Source organism: Manacus vitellinus, unplaced genomic scaffold (assembly GCF_001715985.3).
Source record: "Manacus vitellinus isolate BGI_N305 unplaced genomic scaffold, ASM171598v3 scaffold_12_pilon, whole genome shotgun sequence".
Taxonomy (NCBI): domain Eukaryota; kingdom Metazoa; phylum Chordata; class Aves; order Passeriformes; family Pipridae; genus Manacus; species Manacus vitellinus.
In genome coordinates this window covers 8,906,373-8,932,520 of record NW_021938949.1, presented here as the reverse complement: position 1 = coordinate 8,932,520, position 26,148 = coordinate 8,906,373, and the positions used below count along the sequence as shown (strand labels likewise).

At 46.6% G+C, this 26,148-nt stretch overlaps 2 protein-coding genes across 3 annotated transcripts in view; both read right to left on the bottom strand.

The window, feature by feature from the left end:
- Window positions 1-18,704, bottom strand: part of PDGFA (platelet derived growth factor subunit A) — a 56,013-nt gene extending 37,309 nt beyond the window's left edge. Inside the window, exon 1 of the mRNA XM_018067645.2 lies at window positions 18,638-18,704. Coding sequence (XP_017923134.1) covers window positions 18,638-18,704 — 67 coding nt within the window. The remainder of the gene's footprint in view (window positions 1-18,637) is intronic.
- Window positions 18,705-21,885: 3,181 nt separating this feature from the next.
- PRKAR1B (protein kinase cAMP-dependent type I regulatory subunit beta) overlaps window positions 21,886-26,148 on the bottom strand; it is a 91,986-nt gene continuing 87,723 nt past the window's right edge. For both annotated transcript variants that reach the window (XM_029957897.1, XM_029957898.1), the window contains exons 10-11: window positions 24,788-24,869; window positions 21,886-24,361 (exon numbers count right to left, since the gene is read on the bottom strand). In XM_029957897.1, the coding sequence (XP_029813757.1) occupies window positions 24,189-24,361; window positions 24,788-24,869 (255 nt within the window). In that variant the 3' untranslated portion in view covers window positions 21,886-24,188. The remainder of the gene's footprint in view (window positions 24,362-24,787; window positions 24,870-26,148) is intronic.

The window sequence follows — 26,148 nt, the reverse complement described above, 5'->3', positions numbered from 1 at the left end:
TTTTTTGAGACAGAAAATGCTGAGCCAGTGTGGAGCCATTCTCAAATGCCTCCTGATATAAAAAAAACGACCCGAGTGCCACACTGACACTGCAGCAGAGCCATCCATGCAGGGCAGGAGGAGGCAGAGCAGGGCAGGGCAGGGCACTCTCATAGTGCCATCACTTTCTTACATGGCAGAAGTAAAAAGTGATGACTTCAGTTAAAAAAAAATCTCATCTGCACTTATCATTTGCTGGGGTTAAAGAAACAATTCTTATGCTCTGTGTTGTCATAGTAATAAAAAAAAATAATTACCAAACAGTGAAATAGATTCTGACAGTACCGGCTGGCTGAGCATTTACTCCTCTCCTTTCTTCCTTGGTTGGCTAGTGTTTGGGATCAGAAGTGCTGGGTATTTGTAGCTCTTGCAAGTGATCTTCCACTGTGAAAACCAACAAAGATAACTCCTGCTTTATCTATTGATAAAAAAAAAAATCTATTCAGTTTTGATTTTTCTTACCTTCCTCTCATTTTACAAGAGACTACTGCATCAGCATCTTTTTTAAATCTGTCATTGTGGAGCTCAGATAAGCATCTTTCCTCTGGGTCAAGTTACACTTGGAGTAGCTTTTAACATTAGACTGTTTATGGGGATCATTGCAAATATTTGATAATAATGCAAAATATGTAAGATCCCAGGAGAGAGCAGAGACCAAGGAACGTAAATAAAATTCACACAGATTCTGCAAACAACTTTATACTTGGGTTGTGTGTTTGCTTACAAAACACATTTTGTCCTTGTCTGTTGTTTGATCTAAAAATGTGTTTGTGCCCCGTAAGTCCCTACAAGCACACAAAGGTATGGCTGAGTGAAAAACATCACACCAGTGCATGTTTGCTTCAGCGTGGCACCTTCCTGCAGCCTGCACATCTATCACACACGTGTGCGCCAGACATGAAACAGCATCTTTTATGTAACACCTACAAACCATGCATGAGGAAAGAGTGACAGGATGGTAGTTATAGGTTTAAAAGAAAATCAGTACGAAGAACAGAGCACCAGAATATTAGGTTTTGCGCTCCTTTATTTATCTGAGAGCAGCAAGCAAGATATTGCCTTGTCTGATTTAAAGCACGTACTGTTAGAAGTCCCTCAAATGTGAGGAATTATAATAGAATTACACCATGACAGAGCGTTGAGAGGGAGGATTCCCAGGGTTTGCGAAGCACTTGGCATGGGGGAAGGGATGCAGAAGCTCTTTGACACAAAATGAAACCATTTCAGTGTCACCAGTGCTTTCTGCGAACAGTGTCACCTGAAGCCAGGGTGCCCCAAATCAGGCTTCCAGCACCCACTACAGAGCTCATTTAAATCTCTGCTGGCTCAGTTGTTAGAAACTTGGGTCAAGCCATGTAGCAGGACCAACTCATGTTTCACAGACGTGTGCCAGGCTGCCATGCACAGGGGCTGTGGAAAGGTCACTGGGAAAAGTGCAGTGCAGGGATGGGCAGCAAGGTGGGCACTGCGTTACTTGGAGTCAAGTACCGTGGGGGGCACTGGGCTGGCTCCAAAATGGTACCTTCAGCCCTTGGCTTCTGTTTCAGATGTCAGGCTGAAACCACACTTGCTTGGCTCTCCTGACAAGTCTTGAGGTTGCAAGAGGAATCATTTCATTGCATTTCATGACATTCCTACTGAGGGAGTCTTGGGAAACCTGTCTGAGTGTTTTTCAGACTTGATTTTAGTGGGGATTTTGCCTCATAAATAGTCCAGTTAAAATTAACAGAACAATGAATATGGGTGAAGGGTTTTGTTGGAAGAGTGGCCTGTTTTTATTGTAGTGTTTGGGGCTTTTTTTATTTTTTTTTATTGTTTTTTATTGTGTTTGGGGCTGGCCAAAGTGGCTCGGTATGTTCTACAGGATATATCCCACCACAAGAGCTGAGAAAGGACCAGGAGCCAAGAGTGTCCTGGCTCTGGAAAGGGACCAGGTCTCAGGTCTCAGATTTGGACCTGCACTGTTCTGTGTCAGTGCCACACAGTGTATAACAGGATAAAAGTTCAGAACATAAAATCCAGAAAGCTGGACAGGAATCTGACCCACTTTGGGTAGTTCCTCTCTAGTTTTGAGCATTTTTTTGGCCTGTAGCTTCAGAGGGGCATGTGGCCATGGTGGGGGGAGGTTGTTTTCCCACTCTGCAGCTCAGTTCCTGCCTACCTGCATTAACAGGCACGAGGCTGGCACAGGTGCAGGTGACATACAGGCAAGGAATTACAAATGCAGAAAGCACTGATGGCAAACGCGCCATTCCCTTTCCTGAATCTTAGCCCATAAAGAGCAACAAGGAAAGCTGCAAGAAGAACAAGCAAGGCAGTTGCTATTCCAGCTGGTACACCTACAAACATGATTTCCTTCTTTCTCAGCTCTTCCTTTTGGATCCTTGCACTGGCTCTGTCCTTCTGGCTGAGCTTTGTTGTCTTTGAAACTTTTGTTGGTGCAGCTTTCCAGATGCTTTCACGGTTGATAACTTTCTTAAATAGTCATGAGATGCAAATCTGCTACAAGGTTTCAGCTAAATGGAGTGATCAGAAGTGGTGTGGAAAAGATTTATGATGTCCTTTCCCTGAACACAGAGGGTGGCTATGGCCAACATCCACCTACATGGGTTTACTCTTAAAGCCACAATATTTCTGAAGATGCTTTGCCCTACAGTGAATGGGGCAGGGTCCCTCTAGAGCTGATCCTCCACCCAAAACTGCCCTTTTGACTTCAGAGGGGGTTAGACCCAACTCTCCCTGGAGAAATGGTTTGGTCTAATAGCTGAGAAAGACAGTTAGTAATGCTCTTGTTAATGTGCTCTTCTCTCCCCCCTCCCCAGCTGCTTCTTACCCAGGAGGTTCAGCAGCACAGCCGAAAGCAAGGGGCTGTTTGACCTTCCCTGCTGCTGGAGCCACTGCTGAGTGACACAGTTCACCTTCAGGGCTGGAGCACAAACTGGCAGCCCTGCCAGCCTGGGTAGCAAGATACCATGTTTAGGCATTAAACTAGGGCACTTGCATACCAGCACTGGCCGCTATTTTGGTGGGTGTATGAAGTTGATCCCTGCTCCCCACCCCTGTGGGACAACGGAGCTGCTGTGAGTGCGGGATATCCTCTGCCTGGTGGATAAAGCTAATAAAAATGGGCTGTGTTTTGTCAGGAATACGTAGTTCATCCAGCTGAATGACTGTAAAAGTACCAACCCAGCTTAAGGTATGCTGATACACATTGTAAATGAGAGCAATACACACAGGGCTCAGCCCCTGGGGTCCCATGTGTGGTGTGCTCATGTCTCCTTGGCAATGTGGGTGTAAAGCTCTTCTGACTCAAATCAAAGCCAGTTGCAGTGATTCTGTGGAGACCATCCAGGATGTAACTCAGCCATGCTAAGTACCATAAAATTGTGTATTATTCTTCATTGTTTGTAGCTTGGAGGCTTGTAGAGGCCTAGCTTGGAGGAGTCAGTTTTATTAAGCTCCATCCAAACACAGTGAGATAGTTGTTCTTCCTGAAGAATTCATATTCATTCTCAAAGTGCAAGCCGCCCCGTTTGTGTTCTTGTATCTATGCAACCTTGTTGCTCTTACAACATTACACATTTGTCCTGTGAGATTCCCTCCCTTACAATAAAAACTCACGAGAATGATGCACACATTTTCAACTCTGTGCACACCAGAGACTGCAGGATCCAGCAGTACCGAAAGGACACAGGAGATATGGAGGCTTGCTGTAGTGGAACTGCTAATTTATTTAAAACTGCAGATGTTTGTAATGGCTGTGACGTTTCCTAATTGAATTTCTGACCCTTTTTGTCACAGAAACCCAGTTAATATAGGGGAAGGAGAAGAGCAAATAGAAGGATTGGTGATTGCTTTGCCTTTTTTTTTTTTTTTAACAGAAACTCCATTGTAGTTATGTACCTTTTTCTTTTCATTTTCCTGCATCACAGCACCCTAGTCCTCACATGGTCTCAGTGGCTACACATTATTCAAAGGATCATGCCTGAAGTCCCCAGCCAGTGCAGTATCTTTCCAGAAGGGTTTCATGGGGCCCATGCTCAGTCTCCAAAGCTGATCCTCCCTGAGCACTTCCATTCTTTTGAGGCACACTGTTACCCACAGACCCACTAACAGTGTGGTTGCCAGACCAGAGCGGGCAACCCCTGTTGCATCTGTTCCTCAGCAGAAATTACGAGGGAATTCAGTCCTTTCCAGCTGTTTATTCTCAACACTTTGTACTTAAGCAATTTCTTACAGAAAGCTAATAAAGATGCTCTGTAGCCACAAGGTGCATCAGTGACCAGAAATGCAGAGAGAACACAATGAACCTACCATGGGGCTGTGGACAAGCTGCAGGTGAGAAGCTGGGAGCAACCATTGCCAGAGCCCTTTTCTCACAGCCACCCACCACCTCAGGACAGGTTTTATCATTGCCCTGCTACGTTCCAGGTCCAACAGACCTCTGAGAAGCACACAGTGATCACATCATTTGTCTGCATCACATGGAGATGTCACCCACTAGACACCATTGCATGGTCACTAAGAGTGTGCTCTTGATATGCTGCTGGGCCAGAAAGGGAACACATAACCACATTTACACCAGAATTGAATTTTTTGGTTCTTGCAAAAAGGTGCAGAACCAGAGAATCGTAGAATCATTTAAGTTGGAAAAGACCTCTAAAATCATTGAGTCTAATCATCTTCTGCATCCTATTGAACATAGTATTTCTTTACCTTTCAGTGGTGGTTTGAGATGCTGTACCCATCAGTCAGGATACAGAACTCCTTCTTTCTTGGAAACCAGTGAGGAGTACAGGGTAAAAACCGAGCAGGCAATGGCCCTTTAAGCATTGTCTGTTTAACTGTAGCACGATCTCTCCTGCACTCCAGTGCTTTCCATAAACAGCAAGTCATCCTGGAAGGGGAGGGAGAGGATGATAAATAATCCTGTTATTCATGCGACTGCGTTCTTTCATGAAAAGGCAAAATAAAGTGGTGACTGCGAGGCTGAAAATGAAATGCAAGGCAGTGGGTTCTGTTGCTGCAGTTATCTTGGGCTGGAAGAAAATCTGAAAAGAGCAAGGTGAGGAGAAAAGGTTTAAAACACCAAGAAGAAAGCCAAAAGCCAGGACATAAAAGAACAGCTTTCCCTGCATCCCTGCTTTGTGTCTTAGCTCACTGCTGAGGCTGGCTGTGGTGCTGGCTGTCCACCACCAGCTCCCGTGGTGTGACTACCTGTGCCAGAGGCTTTCTCCTGTGCGTGCACCTTGCAGAGAGGTGGGAAGTGGGATATGCCAGAGCTCCAGTAAGGATAGCTGGGCAAGCAGAGAGGCAAAAGTGAGCAAAGCATGGGAAAGAAATCCCATGGAGCAATGAGGAAGTAGAGAATAAACCTGTTTGCTGAGGGTCCTAGCAAATGAGCTCTGATTAGTTTTCCCCGCACTTTGCACCAATGCCAGTGGTGCCCCCCAGTTTGTGTTGGAGCCATCGGTGCCCACGCTGCAGCAGTTCCAGTTCTCCATTTACCCTCTCCATGCATCCCCTGGGCCCTGAGCTGGGACAGCTGAGACCCAGGCATCCCTGCCATTTGGTCACCCTTGCTCACGGGCAGCCTCCCACCAAGAGCCCAGCCAGACAGCTGTGGGGTAACATCTTAAACTGCTGCAGCTGTCTGCTCTTTGCTATTTGCCTGTGAGCCAGAGCCCTCCATCCCTGAGATGCTCCTGGAAGTAGCCTGGCTCAATACTGCTGCCTAATTGCCCAGTACCAGCCCAGTCTTCAGTTTGCAAGAGAATCTTATACTGGGAGAATGTGCCAGCCCCTCTAAGACCTCGGTAATGGCACACATCCACTTCAGTGGTGCAGCATCCAGAATTAGGATAACGCAGCCACAATCTTCTAAAAGTGCCTCTTCCCCTTGTAACTTCATGGCATCAGTGCAATTCCTTCATGCTTATAAAAGCTTAAGCCATTTGTAAACACAGCAGCCTTGGAGCCTAGGTGTTGTAGGAGAGAATTCCTTTCCATGTCCTAGATATTTTGGATGGAAAAAAATAAAGGAAAAAAAAAAAAGAAAAATAAGAAGAACATTTAAGACGTCAGCTTCCCTGCTGGTGTAAATGGGACCAGATCCATCCAACTTCAGTCCGGTGTCTCTGTTACACTGTCACTGTGTGAAGCTCCCGTTAAGGCAAATGGGAATTACACATGGTGTGATGGGAAAGCAGCAGATACCTTTGTAAATACTGCACCCTCACACGAGCCACATGTATCTTTCCTGAGACACTCTGCCAAAGTAGCAGGTGTTTTTTACATCAGGCCTTATATTAACACACTCCTACGTTTGTCTGGCTGCATCTGCTGCATTAACAATCCCCCGGTGCATAATGGCTGGGTTACTTTGTGAAGTTAAATACCACGGGCAACAGCCCAGCCACAATACATACAAACCTTAAACTGCTTCTGTTTGTATCACAGGGGTTACTACTGCGGTTCCTTTGCTGTGGCTTTTTCTTTCTTTCTTTCTCTTCCTGCATTTTTCCCTTGTTCCTGCCCATCCTTTCCCTAGTTTGTGATTTCCAGATTGCCTCCTCCTCTTTATTTTCTTCATCTTCTGCCATATCTTTCCTGTGTCATTTCTGTGGATGCCAGGGAGGATGAAAGGTGCAGCCAGCCAGCCCACCTGCTCCAGCATGCTCCAACAGCCCCAGAGTAGTCAGATGCTCCTCCAGCCAGTGCATGTCTGGAGTCTGGGGGCAGTGCCATGAGGGCTGCTGGATGGGAATGCCATCATTTCAACTCTGGATGCTCGTAGTGGCTGCTGCGGAAGTGAAAAAGGACAGGTCAGAGTCTGATGCTATTTGAGTGCTTGTTCCACTTCTACTCTGAATGTGGACGGCAAGTCCAAGTCCAAAGCCACTGGGGAAAATATGTGCCCTTAGCAACACCCAGTGTAAAAGCCTGTTTCTACAGAAGCCAGTGGTAGAAGTCTTTGGGGATTAGTCTTCTATTGTAATTATCAATGACTTTAAGGCATGAATGACATTAAGGCATCAATGACAGGCATGAAAGCTGTTCAGAAACAAGGAAGGGCTGAACCTGAAGCCAGCTATGACAGACTTCTACAGAAAGAAAAAACAAACAACAAACCCAGCTGTCTTTGCAGGGCTGATACTAAAGTTAGGTCAAAATTTCCAAGGGCATCAAAGATTTGTACATGTTCAACTCCCGCTGAAATGGGAGCTGGGGGCATTACTTAATGAGAAGGATTTGAAAAATACTCTTCTATCCTCCTTTGTTTAAAATTAAGATGCCAAATTCAAACATCCATGCTAACATGGTGTCTGTTTCCATTGCTCATGCTTTTAGTCGTGTAGTTATTGTCATGGTCCTTCATGGAGGTCTCACCTTTGGTCCCAGGCTCTCTTGGCCCTAGGCTTAGCTTTTTGCAGTAGTTCCATGGTGTATGCACACACACAAAGCACAACAGCTGGTGGATCTCTTATTCATGGCTTAATCACTTCCCTCCGGAGGTGTGCTGGTGATGTGTGGTCTTGCTCAATCCTGGCTTCCTGAGGGATGGAGCGGCAGGGTCAAACACAGCCCAGATTCAACCCAGCACTGAGGAGCATGACTAACCCAGGGCACAGAGTACTCTCTTGACGTCATCATTAGGATGGACCTGCTTCTTTTCTTGGCATTAAGCAAGTATTTAGTCTTTTGGAGTTTGCCTTACCACACCCTTCCCATCTCTTGCTTATCTCGGCATCACACTGGGAGCAGCCCACTGGCTTTCCACACATCTCTGCTGACTTTCCCTAGGCCGTCCATCTGATCTCATAACCACAGCTCCTCTGGTGGTTCACCATGTGCCCACGGTCTCACCCTCTGTAGGGGTTTGCTGTATCACTGCTACTTTCCCATCCATCGGGAATTTCCCCTGAAGGCCTTGGGCCACCTACTCCCATAAGTGTCATCAGGCACCTTTTGCTGGGAGGGACTTTTGTTTCTTTGTTTCGTGGTTGCATAACCCGAATTGGCCGACAATTTATTTCAAAATGCCATCACACCAGAGCAGGGCCTCTGCACTGATAGCACTTGAGAAAGATAAAATACTGACAGGGAGCCAGATGGCTCAAGAGATTGGGAATCAGCAGTGGAGTCTGTAACCTCGACATCACTGCTCCAAAATGCAGCTCTGACCCACAGTGAACTTCATGGGCTCAGTCCAATTCCTAGTGCATGTATGCCAGAAAAACTTCCCCTATAAACACCCCCTGCTTTGGCTGGGAGGTCTGAAAAGGTGTATGGGGGTCCCTCAAACCAGAGGGAAGTGTCCCCTGCTGCACAGGGTGACGCAATCTCTAGCAGTACTCATGCACTATCTGTGGCAAGGGAAATTCTAATTGCAGCACTGCCCACCTGGCCAGCTTCCGCAGGGAAAACATTTCCTTCTCTCCCAAATTACCTTTCAAGCCATTTTTAAAATTGCCTCGTTGCTAAATCTCATGAACACTCTTAACTCTGCAGTCCCAGAGGTCTGACTGATCCCACGTGTAGCTGGTGAGAGACTCCTTGCAGGTGAGAGACACCTTGCCAAAGTGTCAGAAGAAAGAGTAAAAAGCAAGTAAGGAGTTTGTGTCTGGAGTCTCCCTAAGATTAAAACAGTGTGAGAACAAAGTCTGGTCATGCACACAGGATCCAAAAACCTTACTAAACTAAGCTACAATTTCTTGCGGTACAGCCTTCCTTCCTGCTGATGGTTATTTTCTAACCTCGCTGTGCAGGAATTGGAAAGAAGCAGGTGCCAGAGAAGAGGTGACTCTGAAATGGCAGTAAGGTCATTACACACAGAGCAAGAGAAAAGCAATCCAGCCTTCCAGGTTTCATTTAATAAAGCCATAATAGTCTGATAGAGAATCAGACCCCTTACTGGTAAAGTCTTCAACTGTGTGTGAAGCCAACAGAGCAAACAACTGGTTTTTTTCCTGCAAGGCTTCTTGGCATGGATGTTGTCTTTCCTCAGCCCATGTTCACTCAGCTGCTCTCTCCCAGATTCCCCTTGCCCCCGCTGGAGAGTTGCCCAGGAACTCCCTCCACAGCTTAAGGGCCAAGACCAAATCAGCCCAGTCAGGCTTGTTAGAATCGTTGAATCATTAAGGTTGGAAAAGACCTCTAAGATCATCAAGTCTAACTATTAACCCAACACTGCCAAGGCCACTAAACCATGTCTCACTTGTAAATCCTTCCAGGGACAGTGACCCTACCACTTCCCTAGGCAGCCTATTCCAGTGCTTGACAACCCTTTTGGTGAAGAAATGTTTCCTAATATTCAATCTAAAACTCCCCTGGCACAGCCTGAGGCCATTTTCTCTTGCCCTATCACTTGTTACCCTGGAGAAGAAGAGACTGACCCCCACCTGGCTACACCCTCCTTCTAGGGAGTTGTAGGGAGTGAGATGAGAAGCTCCCAACTGAGCCTCCTTTTCTCCAGGCTGAACACCCCCAGCTCCCTCAGCTGCTCCTCATCAGACTTGTGCTTCAAAGGGACTCTTTGCTGTGCGGGTTCCTGCCATGCCTTGTCACCCTGTGCAGGTCCTTCTTGTGCCATGGTCCTTGTTTTCCCACACATCCCCAAGTGCTCCTGGCTGTGGGATGCCCATGGCCAGCCAGCACACTGCTCTCCACAGCCCCCAGAGCCAGTCCTACAGCATGTCCACAGCCCTGCATCGGCCCTGGGGAGCTGCTTCGTACCATCCACAACTGTTTGGTTTACATTCGCATATCAGGCCGTGACCCTGAACTGGCTTCTCCCTTTAAATTCCTTCCACTTGGATCTGCCCACACTGTCCACAAAGCCTCTCAAAGAAATGCAGCTTGGAAAAAAAAAATCTTAAGAAGAAAAACCCCTTCACAACAAAATGTCCTTCTCTCTCCAGCAGCTCCGCTTGGGTGAGGTTTTCCCGACACTCCCCCACAACTGAGGCACAGAGTCTGTTCTGCTCTGATCCTGCTGGCACTGCTGGTGACAGGGTCACCCCACTGCTGGGCTCAAAGCACCCTCACTGCAGGGAAAGGGTCACCCCATGGCTGGGCACAAAGCACCACAAACCATCCCCATCCACAGGGACCGGGCACCTTCCTGGAGTCACCACATTGCTGCAAAACAGTGCTTTTACCCAGCTTTCATGCCAAGACCCTCATTGCCCTTTAGCATCTGCTCTTGCAGAGCACTGGGATTGTGCAGCAGGACCACGAGCCTTCTCCTCTGGGTGAGGAGCCCTTGACAGCCCCTCTCCAGTTCATTTGCTGCCTTACACATACAGACACATATACACAAATACATATATATAGGACTGTCCCCATAAAGTGGTAGCTCCACACATGTGCTGGTGGGCGGATAGCTCTGCATTTGCCCTCATGATTTCATGCCAAAAACATTTGCAAGTTCAGCTCACTGCTCGGTTTCCCCTCTCTTTCCTTCTCCCTTTCACAGTTACTCCCCATGTCCAGGAAGGCATCCCTCGTTCTCCCTGGCAGGCCGTGGGCTCCTGCCTGCATCCCTGCAGCTTCATCATTCCCTTGTCCTGCCCTGAGCTCTCAAAGATTTTCTTAAAGACTTTCAGTAAGATGAAAATAAATTATGCCATATGCATTGCTGTTATCGAACCTTCCCTTTTGCTTCTTTTTTCAGCAGCTATTTTGGGATGATTAATAATTCATAGCGAGGCTTGGCACAGCAATGGTTAAAGGGATGAAGCTGAGCTGACGCAGGAGCCTTCTGGACAGAAGCAGTTTTATAAAGTCTTATAAGTGCTATTTTTTCTTTAGGAAAGAAGTGGATTTTTTTTTTTTAAGTGTTGTGAGAACAGGAATGTTTCTTTTTTAGCCAATTCCACATACTTTTTGTTATAGGAGAAGATGTGGTCTGAGGGTTTTAGCGGAGGCTAAAACAGGGGAGAACTGGATCTCTTTTGGTGGCGTATCAAGTGAATAGGAAATAATCGAAAATACTGCATTAGAAACTGAGTTCAGCAGCAGCTCCAGGCGAACCCTGTTCCACAGAGAGCCCTCCCTCCCCTCACCTGCCCAGCACCCAGCAGACCTGCACTGCTGTGGGCAGATGTGCAGGTTTGATCCATTTCCACCCTTTGGCCAAAAGACATTCCTTCAGTCATTCCCTCCTGGGAACTGAGGTTGCAAGTGTTTTTCTGTTGGTAAAATGAAGCATGTTGGCTTCCAGAAGCTGTTGCAAGGCTGTGTTCAGGGGTGTGTGTTGCGTGGTGGACAGACAGGTCTCTCCTGGGATTCCATTGCGATGGTCTCACAGGTCCTGGGTGATTGGCAGCCTGTGGCTTTGCTTGGACTGAGCACATCAAACATCCTTGCTGAGTGTGGTGCTGCAGCAGCCTCCTGCCTTGTATCCACTATTTCTCTTTCCCCACCTGCTGCCTGGGCTGAATTCAGAGCACAGATACAACTGCTGTCATCCCAGCACCCTGTCTCCATCACACCCTGCTCAGTGGAAGGGTGATGGAGTTTTTCCAGGACCCCCTGTGACACACACACCCCCTGCTGAGGACATTCACTGGTCCCATCCCTTCAGACACACGTCCAGGTCTGCCAGCAGCCTCGCCTGTAATGATGGGTGGGATGTGAAACGGATTAAAAACCAGAGGCCAGAATTTTTTTAGGTTAATCTGCTAATGCCAAAGGATCATGTTTGGCAGCTACATAAGGCAAGCTCTCATCAGTTTATATTTCTACTTTTCTTCCCTTTAACAATCTAATTTTGTACATCACTGTGTGGAATCCAGATACAGATAATCCTCCCCCAGTTAACACCACCTCGGTTGTGCCCTATGGAAATCTGTGTGCTGCCTGTGGGAGCTGGAGAGATGGGGGTGCTGTGCTGGTCTAGAGACTGTCTGGAGGGGCTTCAGCAGGTAATGGATAGCTCAGGGTCACAGGAAGGGCTGCTGGAGACACTTTTCATGAGCACTTGTGGAGAGAGTGACCTTTTGTGTTTGCATCTCACCCTGCACTTTGGTACAGGGGATAGTTGGCAGCTATTGAAAACTGAAATATTCTGATTATTGCAGAGGAGAAACTCACAATTTTCTCTGAAAAACTTTCACACCAAATGGAAATCTTCTGACAAACTATTCAGCCGGAACGACCTTTTGTACTGCAGAACAAACTGTGATGAACATTTTTCCTACCAGGTTTTTCTTCTGACATTATGAATCTTGATGGGGGATTAGCTAACACAGCTCGTTATCAGCACATGCAGCATCGGAGAGGAGGACTTGGAGCTATGTGAGATCTTGAAAACAACCATCCGATGCCAATAAGCAATTTGAGATGCTGCCTGAACCAAAAAGCAGGATCCATGGGCTAAAGTTGGTGCTAATGTTAATCCCAGCTATGGGTAAAGTTGCCCCAAGGCTGAATTTGCCTCAAGAGAGTCAAACTGGGAAGTGGATTAACTTCTAAGAAACTCAGAGTGAATGAATTAGGGGTATTACTTGGTAAGGTCAGCAATTAAATCATGAGTCCATTGCAGAGGAAACAGGATGCATTTCTAAAGGGCTAAGAATGGCCCCTTTGCTAGATTTATGGGGCTGAGGTGATGAGCGAGAGGTCAGATAATAACCTTTCAAACCACCAAGGCAGACCAAATATGCTTTGCCATCGCCCGCTTGCTTTTCAATGTATGTGTGTCATGTTTGGAAAACAAGGCCCCGTCTGTCCCGGCCGAAACAGCAGCAACAAAATAACGCTGCTTGTCAGGGAAATGCCACCACAGAAAAAAAAAAAAAAAAGAAAGATAATTGAAACATTCAGGCTGGCAGTAAATGGGGATAAAGGCAATAAATCCTGAAAGCACACTGCCTTATCTCGGGCAGGAGCTGCCGGCGCTACTCTTTGGCCAGTGTTCCGCCAGCGTGGGGAGGCTTCGGCGGTGCCCGGTTATCTGGAGGGTCGGCCTTCAGCCAAGGCCACCAGCCTGCAATAGAACAGGGATGCTGAGTGAGGAGAGATACCTGTCCCTCCTCCTGATGCAGCTGTTGTCCCTCCCAGCCACAGAGGGAAGCAGCTGCAGCGAGTTGGGGTTTGCGAACTAACCCTGCAGACGCACGGTCAGCAAAACACTGCAAAAGGGCATGAAGCTGTGTCAGGGGAAGCTTGGGGTGGATATTAGGAAAAGGTTCTTCACCCAGAGGGTGGTTGGGCACTGTAACAGGCTCCCCAAGGAAGTGGTCACAGCACCAAGGCTTCCAGAGCTCAAGAAGCGCTAGGGCAATGCACTCAGGCACATGGTGGGACTCTTGGGGCTGATCCTAGGGATTCTGAATTTTAACATTATTGAGAGTAAGTGGTCAAGGAACCCCCATGGTTCACCTACAAATCTGGTAGGTGAAAAAAATGTTCCAAAGTTTCCTTCTGGATTTATGTACAGCTGAAACGCGAGCACAGAGGGGGGAAACCTGCAAACAAATACAGTATCCTCGAGTCTTCTGCTTATTACATGGCAACAAAGGTATGTGATGCTGCAAAGCTCTTGGCTTGTGGCCTCGCCCTGAGTCCTGGAGAAGTTATGCAGGTCCAATGGGAATCCATGAATTTTAATGAGTATACCTGCTTCGTTCTTGCTTTTGTGACAGGAGTGAGCACAGAGATGTGCTGCAAGGCACTTGGATGATAGTGCTGCCCAACAGTGCATCCCGTGGCTTTGTCCACCCAGTTTTCCACACTCAGTGCCCACTCTCGTGATGTGGTGCTGAGGTTTGTTTGGAGTGGCTTTTCAGCTGGCAGCCTGGGCAGCCCAGACCCAGCCTGGCAAAAAGGGTGCTGTGATGGGACGTGGGCTCCAGGGAGCACATCAAGGCTGGAGGGCCTCAGTCCTTCTGTGCAGGGCAGCTCCCCTTTGAGGTTTTTCAGAGCCCACCCTCTGCCCTTTTGCTTGCTTTGATGTTCTTCAGATGGATACAAGATTTCCAAATGCTCGACTATAGAAAAAAAAAGTAGAGGAGAATGCTGTTTCTCCCCCACACTTCTTTCTCTCATCAAGGGCTTGATCCTGCAAGTACTACTGAGAGAAAACTGCAGCCAGTGGGGAAATGATGTTTTCCAAGACCGCTCCAAGGTGGGCAGTAGCACAGAGCAATTGGCTCCTGTCTGTGTTGCTTTGTGCTCAACAGGCAGCAGCCAGAGACTCTCCAGGGAAGCCTTCTTTTCCTAAGGTGCCTGTACAGCTCCTTACACGGAGCATAGCAGTCTGAGGTCCTAAGGCATTGCTGTCAGACCCCAGCTTGCTGTGGAAATGTTGCTCTGGTGAGGATTACATCTCTCTGCAAAATGCAGCCCTTTCTTCTTCTCTGCTGCAGTAATTTTTTCTGCAATTATAACTTACACTGAACAGCTCAAACTGCAGGCACTAACACAGAGCAGGCTGCAGCTTCCCTCTACCTTCAAATGGACAGCATGGGTCAGATGGCACCCGGATGGTTTCAGGATGAATCACTCACTGCCTCTGTAAAGAACATTCCCATAACCTAAATCTATCAAAAAGAACATAAACCACATCAGAAGCCAGTTCTCAGATACTCATTTACTAAGACTTTGGAAATCTCTTGTATTAAACAGATCATCTCTTTATAGGAGAATGGAGCTGCCCTAATTATACAAAGGGTGGAAAAGGACGCTCTTCCATCTGGGAAGGCTGTTTAACTTTTTCTGGCTTCCTAAAAAGCCATTGCCTTGTAAACTGAGCATTCCTTCACTGTTCTGGTAGACACAACATTCCCCATGTCCAAACCAAATGCTGTGCAAGGCCTGCTTTTCTCCCTGTGGAGCAGCAGTACCAGATCTGGCCAGCCTGGACACCCACAGGCACAGCCCCACAGGAGTCAGCAGTGCAGGCAGGTTGGTGCTGGCTGCCCCTAAAACATCCTATGTGGAGCATGTCATACTGCCAAACACAGTTCTAGCTTTTGTGTGGGGTTCCTCAGCAGTGGCCTCTGGTCTCTTGTTCTCTGGAAGAAAAAGGTGTTCTGAGAACCCCCTTCTCCCTCCCTCACTGTCCTGGAGTGGGGTGTGTGCTGAGATTCATCTACAGGTGTGTGGTCAAACAAGAGAAGTCAGTCTGCAATCATTTGGTTCCCTCCTCTGCGAGCTGTGTGATACAGACAGTGATTCCCACCCCTCCTTTCCCTAGGGGTATTTTAAATTTGGAAATCAGAGTCAATGTGCTTGTGGGGACCTCACCAGGGTGAGCAGCAGCCTCTGAAGCATTGAGCTGGTGGCTCTGAGGTTTCCCCGTATGACTGGAGATAAGATGAAGGAGATCTGATGAGAACCCCAGATCTGCAGGAAGAGGAACTGCTTCCTGGCAAAGGCTGCCTCATTTCTCACCAGCCCCCTGGGCAGTGAGCAGGGCCAGGTCCCCCCCACTGCCCACCGAGAAGGGCGATGTCTCAGGACACTAAACAGCATCCTTTGCTTGCAAACCTTGCACAGTTTTTTTCTGCAGGTGAAGAACCAATTGTGAGTAGCAGTGAGGTGTCAACTACTAACACCAAGTTAAATCTTCTAGAGAAGATCTTAATTCCGTGTCATGATAATCCCAGGTGCTTTTATTTGGCACCAGTAGCTTTTATTATTTGTTTCCTTCATTTGTGGGTGATACTATATTCTATGTTCCTGCTTGTGTGTATGCTCTGGTGGATGCTATTGTGCAGCTGATGGGCCTTAAATCCATGCTTTGTGGAAGGTATATATCTTTCCAAAGGTTTTACATTACTAAAGGTAGCAACTTACAAAATAAAACCTTTGTTGCAAGTATCATTTGAAGTTAATCTTCATATAATCCACAGTAAATATTTATGCGCAGTGCAAAAGTGGCTGGATTTGTTTACAGTTTGAAATTGTTGGAGAGAGGATTCCATATAGATTAGTCAGCTAATCTGCTGTAATCTGCTTAAAAAGCAACTGAAATGGGTTTTCTTTCACTGAATCATGTTAGCACTCTGTATGCAGTGACTTCAGATAGGGAAGGGATTCGGGCACAAAAGGGCATTTACCTTGTGGGTGCTCACAGCATTGCTTGCATTGCAGAAGAACCATAAATTTCCTCTTCTACCTTAAAGAAGGGGACAGCTGCAGTGACTGAATTTAAACTGAGATGGGTGTCAGGATCTTCTTTCCCATTTCCTTGCTGTAGTGTTTGAACTGTATTGCCTGGGGATAAACTGATCTTTGATGAGGCACCTGCAAGGTGTCTGCACAGAAGTCATCCTTTCTGAATTTATTCTGTTTTATTTCACTCCCTCCTAAGGAGATCTACAGGAGGTGCCTCTGCCTAGCATGCTCCTGAGTTGATAAGGAAAGCATCCTGCTAGTTTTCTCAATGTTTCTAAATTTTGGGAGGAATGGAAAATTGTCCTGTATCCTTCAGTCGCAACTCAACTTTTCTCACAAGGGAGTTGCAGCTCAAGGTGGAAAAATATTTTAGATACTCCCTGTGTTTCACAGAAGGTCTCTGTGGGCATCCATGGGACGGGTGTGTTTCCTCTGGGCTGCAAGGTCCAAGCTTGGATCTCTAACAGCCTGAGGAGTGAAGGGCAAAGACTGGGCAGCAAACTGAGAGATCTTCCTCCAACCAACTGAGCAATGAGCTTGGCTGGGAGGCTCAGATCACACATGGCAGAGATGGTGTGAATGGTGATGAAATCCCATTCTGTGGCTGTTCACAGTGCACCAACATTCAGAGGTTGCAGAGGGATCCCTCCAAGCCCTTGTCCTAGGTATGGGGACATGCATGCTGAGGTGGCCTCACTGATACAAGGTTCTGGCTGCAGTCCCGAGCCCACTGCACCCTGTCTCTCCAGGACATAGGCAGTTACCAAACAGGGAATAGCCCTGCCAGGAGAAAAGCAGGCTGAAACAATCCATCCTGTGGGTATGAGGCCACTTTATTTCCCATTTACCCACCACACCATGGGACCAGCCAGGTGGTCATCATTGGAGCCCACTGACATGCAGGATGGGATTGGCTGCAGCTCCCTGCTCCTCACTCGGCAGGCTGGGCACCCCCCTGCCTGCAACCTGCTCCTCCTTCCTGGTCAGAGCAGTGGCTGCAGCCCAGCTCTGCTTCTGAAGGTCGAGACCCAGAACCTCCCCAGGGAAACCCATGGAAAGCAAAATACACCTTGCCTCATCCCATAAACAGCAACACTGGCAGGACCACAGCTCCCAGTCTGGGAGGGGACCTGGTCCATCACCTGTGCTGCCCCCGGCAGATGCATCAGCTTTTGGTGTCAGGGCTGTCGCTTTTTTCCCCTTTCACACATCCCCAGTGCCGGTAGATCATTTCAGTGTGGGTCCCTCTGAATAATACATTCATCCACAGTCCTTCCCCCACCCCGTCCTCAGCAAGGCCTTCACGAGTTGAATACGGTGGCTCGGCTCCAGCACACACAGCTGCCATCACTGCTGCAATTCTTTTGCCTTGAGAAAAAGCATATACAATTTAATATGCTCCTGGCACAACAGCTTTTCTGTAGCAGAGGAGGCGGGTTTGTTTATGGCTATTTTGATAGGGCTGCTTTCATCCGGACACAGGTTCTGCTGCATCTTCCCGCTTGCACAAGGGCACCTTTGTTGGGCTGGTTCTCATGTTCCTCGGGAACCTCTGCCCATTTTGGTACCTTCTCCTGCCCTCTGCAAACCTGAGGTTTAAAAAGACCTCCTTGGCTAATCCTGTTATTCTCTAAAAGCTAAATCCTGGGCTAAGAGCCAGAAATGCAAGGCAATAGGAGAGGGTGTGATGCTTTACTGGATATGTGTCAAGGATATGAACCATCCTGCCATCTCATGGGAATTTGGCCCATGGAGCAGAGCTCATGGTGCTTGCGGTGGCCTTAAGCAGTGACTTAAAGACTTTCCAGGGTGGGGAGCAGCTCTGTTGCTTTCCCAGACAACCTCAGTCTCGCCAAGAGCCACATGAACCATGTGCAGGGGCATGACTCCTTCCTCCTGGCAGGGCCAAGTCCAGGGCTTGTCCATCTCTGCAAGAGCTGGCACTGAGAGATGCAAATTCTCCTCTGACAGCGATTTCCAGAGTCACTGTGAACAGTGACACATCTCCCTGCTCAGCTCCCCAGCCAGGGTGGGGTGTGCAGGAGATGCACCTCCAGGCTGGGAAGTCTCAATCAAATAACCCAGAGTCTGCAAGCGCAGCCAACTACTTCTATCTGGCAAACTACTTGACCTGCCCTGGTTGAGAAGGAGAAACAACCTCTCGTGTTTTTCAGCTGCTCAGTCTGTTTCCCCTTGCTGTGGTAGTGGAAATAAATGGTGGGAGGGTTTAGCCAGCACTAATTCAAGCTGAAGTTGCTGCGACTTTGTGCTTGGCCCACAAGTGCAACTGAGAAAACGAAACCGGCGAGAAACACAACTGATCATCCGACCATCAGAAACACATGGAAACGAAACAGAGTCACTCTGTGGCGCACATAAATTCCACACATGTGGAGGAATGCAAAGCAGCTATTGTACCCCCACTTTGCAGATCCATTTCACTGTTTTCCCAGTTTATCTGGAAAATACATACTGCATGGTACTGTACGTCGTATTTCACTGCTATGCACCATGATGTCTTCTAATGGAACAATCGCCATGCTTGTAGTCTAAGGGCAATACAAAAGTGCTTTCAAATAATAACAATACATTTTCTGTATAAAGAGGATAGGGAGTAGCCACTTCCCAGAAAGGCTTGATTTCCCTGGAGCCAGCAGTATGAACATCCAGAGCGCCAGTAACAGCAGGCAGTGGTGAGAAATTCCCTACCTCATCATCAGTCTATACATCCCGTTTCCAACTGCCAGCTCTGGGAAGAGCGGAGGCTGTCAGCACCCACCGAGGGTAAGGTGAATGCACCCAGCAAGCCTTGGCAGCACGAGGCTCCATTTATCCCATCAGGGCTTGGGCGAGGGGCACTTTTTTGGCAAACCAACTCTTTCGGCTTCGAACCGAAGCTGTGAGCAGAGGAGCAGCGTTCTCACAGCCCAGCTCCCAGAGATCACACAGCAGCACAGCATCTGCCAATTCATTCAGCACTGCTGGCCCATGCAGCAACATGGCATGCCACTGTTCCACGTTTGGAGGCAGTTTATACTGGAATAGGAGCAGTCTTCTTGGGCAAAGTGATTATTTTTTTCCTCCGAAAGATCTCACAACTTTTTTAAAGAGAACTCTGCACACTTAAAATTGCTGGAGCACAAGTGCATGGGATGTGTGCTGCAGCTGGTCTGGGCTGTGGAAGCTCTCTGTGATACTTGTGCAGAGAGTGACTTGAAAACAAGGATTAAAACACATCTGGGGAGGGGCTGGTGCACTCAGAAGTGAAAAGTAACCCATGCATATCTGAGACAGGAGTCAGAGCAGCCCAAGGAGATGCTCATGCTTTGCTTTCCTTGCCCAGGCAAAGAGTAGCCTCTTTTCTAAAAACTGAATCCAGATTTTTAGAAATCAGAAGAATCACTCTGGTATTGGAGCCTGATCAAGCACAAAAAACATCCTCAGCCTTCAGAAAAAAAAAACAGATGGCTGCAGATGCCAGCTCCTTTGGCCAGGCAGCATTTCCAGAGAAAAGGCCAGCTTGTTGTGTGAGTGCTGCATCCCAGATACAACTCTGTGGAGCAGCAAAGAGCCATGGAGAAATCCCCTGAGGAGGAGGAGGAGCGTCCAAGCCAATGTGTTCCCGTAACATCGAATTTCCAAGGCTACACATATGCTCATATCCAAATATGTTCTCCTTCTCTGGAGGGAAGAGGGACCTACAGAAGTGACTCTGGCTGGAAATGCTCTTACAAGTTTCTGAGCAGTCGTGTGCACTTGAAGCTCCAGTCAGAGTTGCCAAATAATAGAAACAAGTTAAAAAACCATTCCTGGCAATGTAAGAGTAGATAATTCAGTCTCTACATAGTGAAGTGGTCTTTGAATCAACTGTGAAACTTTAAACTGGTTGGTGCTCAGAGTCACCTACTCTGTAGTACTCTGCTAAGTCCCATCCACCTGCAACAGTCTGGGGATGCTGCTGCAGTTGCAGTGACTGTGCATCCCTGTGGCACTGTGATGAGCAGAGGGCAGTGGAATCTCTGGCTCTCTTTAAGCAGGTTATCACAGTGTTGCCTCTGCGCAAGATAAAATTCTCTCTGCTATACAGAAATGGGCACAAAGAACAAACACAATCTCTTCCATAAATAGGTAAGTGAAAGGATTTATGCCCCATTTAAGACTTCAAACTGAATGGGATCCACACACCTTGTGCAACCTTCACAATGGAAGAAATGTTATCCTTTGTGTGGTGACTCCACTTCCAAAGAACCACTTACCACAAGAAACACAACCCAGCAGGCAACAGCCCAACTGGTGTGCACTGGGGTTACTTGGTTCTCCAACAGGTCTTGTTTCACACCAACACCTGAGCAGGTAACATGGTGTCAGGCTGTGCTTGCTTGATGATCAGGGATTCACGGAGTTCATATGACTCCGTGAATTTAGGCACCCAGTGCCAAGAAGCAGTGGGAATGCCTGAGCGAGCCAACAGTAATGTGATACATGCACCAAAGCCTGGTCAGCCACATGGGCCTTGTAAAAACCTGAGGTGCAATTAGTTTCTATTAAAAATAAAAAAGTCTTTTCTTTTGTCTCAGGAGTCCTGAAATGGCTGCGACACAATTAAAACCGACCGAAAAAAGAATGACAATGAGGAGTGGTGAGATGCTCTTTTCTGGGGAGCGTGGGCTGGTAATGTCCTTCTGGAAGGACCTCAGAGAGAGTGGTCACTTTTGATTACTACATAATGTGAGTAATTCTCTGGAAAGACCAGTCCTTCCCTCCTGAATCATAGCAAAGGGGGGGAAAATAACACATTCCAAAAATGGAAAGCTGGACAGCCCTTGGATGCCAGGAGCCGCCCAAGATTCCTGTGCAGGGACCACTGCAGAGAAGTTGCTTGGAGTGAGGCCCCTGGCCCTGCCTGCTGCTCTGGGGTAACAGCTCCAGGTCTGGAGCCAAGCTTGGACCACAACAGATGTACTGATGTGGCCACCCAGAGCTCTGGCAGGTAGTGTGGCACCAACAACACATCGAACACCTCTTCCTCACCCAGAAGCCATGCTGGTCCTTCAATCCATGCCTTTACCCTGAGGCATGAGGTACAGGTGGTTCTTTCAGAGGCTCTGCCTTCTCTGAGAAATTTGTTCTCAGTGTAGTTCTTGGCCAGCCCACGGCAGGAACACAAGCCATGGCAGCAGCACAGTACGTCTCTGGTGCCAAAAATGGGGTTGTGCTTCAGTCCCAGGGCAGATGCACTTCTAAAAATCCATGTGTGGCCAGAAGTTCAGAGGAATGATTGGGAAAGATCCCTGGTTCAGTCAGGGCTTTGCCTATGATGCTGGGAAAAAGGAGCAGCACTGGTGTTTGGGAAGGAAAGAGCCTGTTTTCCCCAAGGTTTCTCTACTGGCCATACAACAGACTCAGCAGCAGTCCTGAGGGTTTCAAATCTGGCACCTGAAAAACAACAGGAAGGTCCAAGAGACATCTCGAACCTCTCTTTCTTTATGTAGACATATATGGTTACATTTAAACAGAAGAAATTTTTTTCTTCATGCTAATCCTCCACAAACCAGTTTGGTTTCCATTACTATATATAGCACTGGGAATCTTGGTCTATTTTTTGTCCCTTTGCATCTGATTATTTTCAGTAGAGTTCAAACTTTTGATGATATGCAGATTTTAACTAGAACATATCTACTCACACAGACTTCCATTAGTAATAAACCCACAATGGCTACATATAACGTAGAAGAATTTTATTCATACTGCAATCCTGTCCCATCATCCACTGCAAATATTACAATTATCTTTAAAACATCACTGAACATCATTTTGTTCCACTTAAAGCACAGGAATCCTGGTGTTAAATGGTTACACTTCTCTTGAGATTGCTTATAACAGAGCCATTATTCAAACTTATTTTCCATGAGCTGTGAAGGTTTAAAGCAAAGAATCTGCAGTGTGTCTGTGTGCTCGAGTAACTTCTAAACAGTGAGGCTAATACTTGGTGTTTGACAAGACACGTGTCTTGCATATTATGTGAAACACTCACAATTTTTTTACCAACACAACAGAAATGCAATAGGTAAAAGAACATACTTGAGTGGCTGGTAACCCTTAAAAAATATTTCTTTTAAAAATTGCACAAGAGAATACAAAAACAGTGCAGCAAATAACCAAATGCGCATACATTGATCTCTCTATATAGGATGGGGGTCTGCCTATGTAAATGTATGTGATAGAAACTGCAAGGCTGGAAACTGCAAATGGTCATATTTAATAACACGTGCAAGAAGCATAACATAACCAAAATAAATAGCAGCAGTGGATAAACACTAAAGGGACCGCTGAAATTATGCTGAAATAAGTTAAGCACCTTTAAGTGATGAGAGGAGCACGAAGCTGAGAAGCTTTTAGCTCTGTGAGAACCACTGCAGGCAGCTACTGGAATATTGGGCCCTTGGTGGGAGTCAACAGGAAAGTGCCAAGTTAGTATTTGTTAATTCCAAAGAAGAAAGCACATTGTGTGCCAGAAGGAGTAATGTGAGACATTTGGGCAAGTTCACCTACACCTCTAGTTTCAAAAGGGAGATTGCTGCTGTATTTCACCGCATAACCTTTGGCATATCAAAGGTACAGAAAGTTTATATCTACTCAGAAGAATGTTATTGTAAAGAAGAAATGGAGTTTTGCCCCAGCTGAAGAGCAGGCAGTGCTGTTTAGGGTGGCTGAGATGCAGAGCTTTGCTGCTGCTGGCAACAAGTTCACCTGCAAAGGAAAAGCTTCGCAAAGCATAATCCCGATGATCCCATCCTTGAGGGCTGGGCAGATTCCCACCCTCGAGGGATCTGCAAAAAGCTCTGTTCAGGAGGAGCCCCATGTCTAGGCAGGGCAGCAGTGACTGCCAGTGAGGCTGTGGGACCCTGGAGGGACCTGGGTTTGAGGATCCTGGTGCTCTTTGTTTTACAATGCCTGTCTTTTGGAAGAGAGGCAGCATTTTGAAGCACTTATTTGGCTTTCAGAAAATCTTAAAAAATTCTAAAATTTAGTCATATACTACAAGAAAGGCATTTGAATTTAATTAAATGGATCTTATTAAAAAGAGGCTGCTGTATTTGTCCCTGATGTTCAGAGAAGTGGCTGAGGACACTGTTGAGTTTCGAAGCCCACTTAATTCAGCAGAGAAGTTCCCATTGAACTTGTAAGGTCTATAATGCAAACTCTCATTTAAAAATAGCTGAGGACAAATAACAGGTCTTAAAGGCTCCATTTGAATTCTTAGAAAACATTGTCCCTTGACCTCTTCACCCAGAAGACTGGAGCAGGCTGTTTGCCTTAGCATATCCTACAAAGCAGACCCAAAAGAGTTTGTGACACAGAGGAAAATGGCCCCTATATCTTAGACACAAACAAAATCACTCAAAAGCTCTACTTTTCCCTGGCTTGCTGGAATGATCAAAACCTTACTCCAACCTTCCCCTTAAATTGCACAACTGCCAATTACCCCATGGGGTTTCAGGACCCTCCAGTCCATAACCAGTGAAAGTCTTTTTGAAGTGACAGAAAGATATCACAGAATCACAGACTGGTTTGGGTTGGAAGGGACTTGAAACACCAGCTAGTTCCAACTCCCTGCCATGGGCAGGGACACCTTTCACATCACTTGATCAAAGGAGCTTGACAAAATGTGGATAAGACCAACTTTAAAGATAATAAGGAAAACAGAAATTCATATGTATTTTAAATAGTTAAAACCACGGTTTTGAGCTGGATAATCCAAAAACAGGTAAAAATCTTGTCTGCAAGCCAAGAGCCCAAAAGAGCCCCAATCTTCCCCAAAGCTAGTCTTGTCCAAACAGTTATCTTCCCACTTCCATGATACATGAGATTTGAACTGACATCCAATACGTGACACAAACAGAAAAAATACACATAAAATGCACACTTCTTTTTTTTTTTTTTTCTTCATAAAGCTATGGAGCTGCACAGAGCAAATTTAAGTGCACAAGGTCACACAAAAGGCAGCTTTCCAGAGGAACCATTTAGACGGTGAGCGAAATGAAACTGTTGTATCTCTGAATGTTTCTCTTGAGGATTTCGGAGCAAGGGCCGAGCACTCGTTCGAAGCGGGGCCGGTCCAGCTTCACACACTTCAGGGGTCCACGTGCCACCACCGTGGCAGCCCGGGGCCGGTTCAGCAGCAGTGCTATCTCACCTGGAAACGGGGACAAACACGCTGTCACACGCCCTGGGCCTCTTTTTTTGGAGGGTGCATATTCCAGGCACCATCCGGTTGCTTCGCTTGTAGAACATCTCCCTTTATATATCTCTTGATAGACACTTTACATAATTCTGTTGACAGTACAAATGCATTACACATGCATAATGCATGCGTGTAAAATGCCTTTGAAAACAAATGCTTTCAGACTGTTTTGCTGATTCTGGATCTGTCTCCTGCCAGCCTCACTGGTGTAAACCAAGGAATGGATTCAGCCTCCCTGAAATCTCTCACTATCGCTGAAAGCAGCGGCTGACCTGCACATAACCCTTTGCATGTGAGAGTAGAACACTAATTAAGACAATAACTACTTGATCCAGACATGCCTGTCTTTCTGAACCATGCTTAGCTGAATTTTCTTACCGAAATAATCTGATGGACCAAGTCTTCCAACCTCCACGTACTCCTCGTTGTCAGACCTGCGCTGCAGGACGGAAGCTGTGCCCTGGGAAGAGAAGTGCAGAGGGTCAGCTGGCTTTGCTCAAACCTGTTCTGCTTTGAAAAGCATCCACTCCTGGGTATTTCCTTCTGCATGTCACACTCCTTTAGTTCTGCTGTGGGAGAGATGACAATTTTAGTCAATTCCTGATATAAGAATGAAAGAAATTAAAGAATTTTAAAAAATCCGTCAGCAGAGCAAATGATTTTTCTGTTGTGAATTGTTTGGATGCAGACATATTCAGCTAATAGAGAGAAGAGGAGCAGGACAGAACCCAGGAACTCCTATTTAACCAAAGCACATCACAATATGCAAATGTATACTTTGAGATAATTTAAAAATACATTCTGGGTGTACGCAGAACCTTTCAAGAGAGAAGATTTACATCAAAAGGAATGAAAAGGCAATTTTCCCAGTCACAATTCTGGGACATGATTTTCTAAGACAGCAACTAGAGTTTATCCCTCACCTGATCTATTGCTGAAATGAATGGTAAAAGGAGGTTTTAATGCTTGTTGCAACAAAGGGTGATTTTTAAATTTTTTTTTTAGTGGCTTTGCCTGCTTGTGGCCTGTAGTGATCTGGACACCTGTGAGTCAGTCACTGGAGAGATGGAATGTGTCTTGTCTCCACTACCCTTAATAACTGCTGTACCTGACACGTGCTAATACATGTCAAAACTCAGTTACAGTCTATTTAAACCTTCAAAGAGGTTTTACATGCAGAAATATTCTGACCTGGAGGAAATCTTAAATTATTGTGGCATAAAGCTTTTGTAGAGAAGCAGAGAAGGTATCTGCTTTTCTGGAAAAAAAAAAAATTACAGTAACATATGAGTCTTTTGAGTCTTCTGAGTCCGAACCAAAAGCATAGGGAAAGGCAAAATGTTAACATATTTTGATTGTAACTGAAAAATATAAGCCTCCTCCAGTGCAGAGTATTCAGTACACATTCACTGGCTGCAAATATTCTGCAGCCTCCTTCCACCAAAAGACACTTGTGCACCTCCAGGTATGGTGGCAGATTGAGAGACATCCCAAATCACCTTGGCTTCAATGCAGCTAAAGGTGCTCAGCACCCTGCAGAACCAGCCCTTCACTTTTGCACTGTGTTTAAATACAACCTATAGTAATCCCACACATTGTCAGGGCTGCTTCAGGTCTCCTTTTGCTTTTCTAAGACCTTGGGGGCCCAGGAATAACCCAAAGCTGCAGGATATCCACTATTATGTAGCAAATGATCATAACTTGCTTCCTTCAGAACAAGCACAACTAAGTTGTTCTAA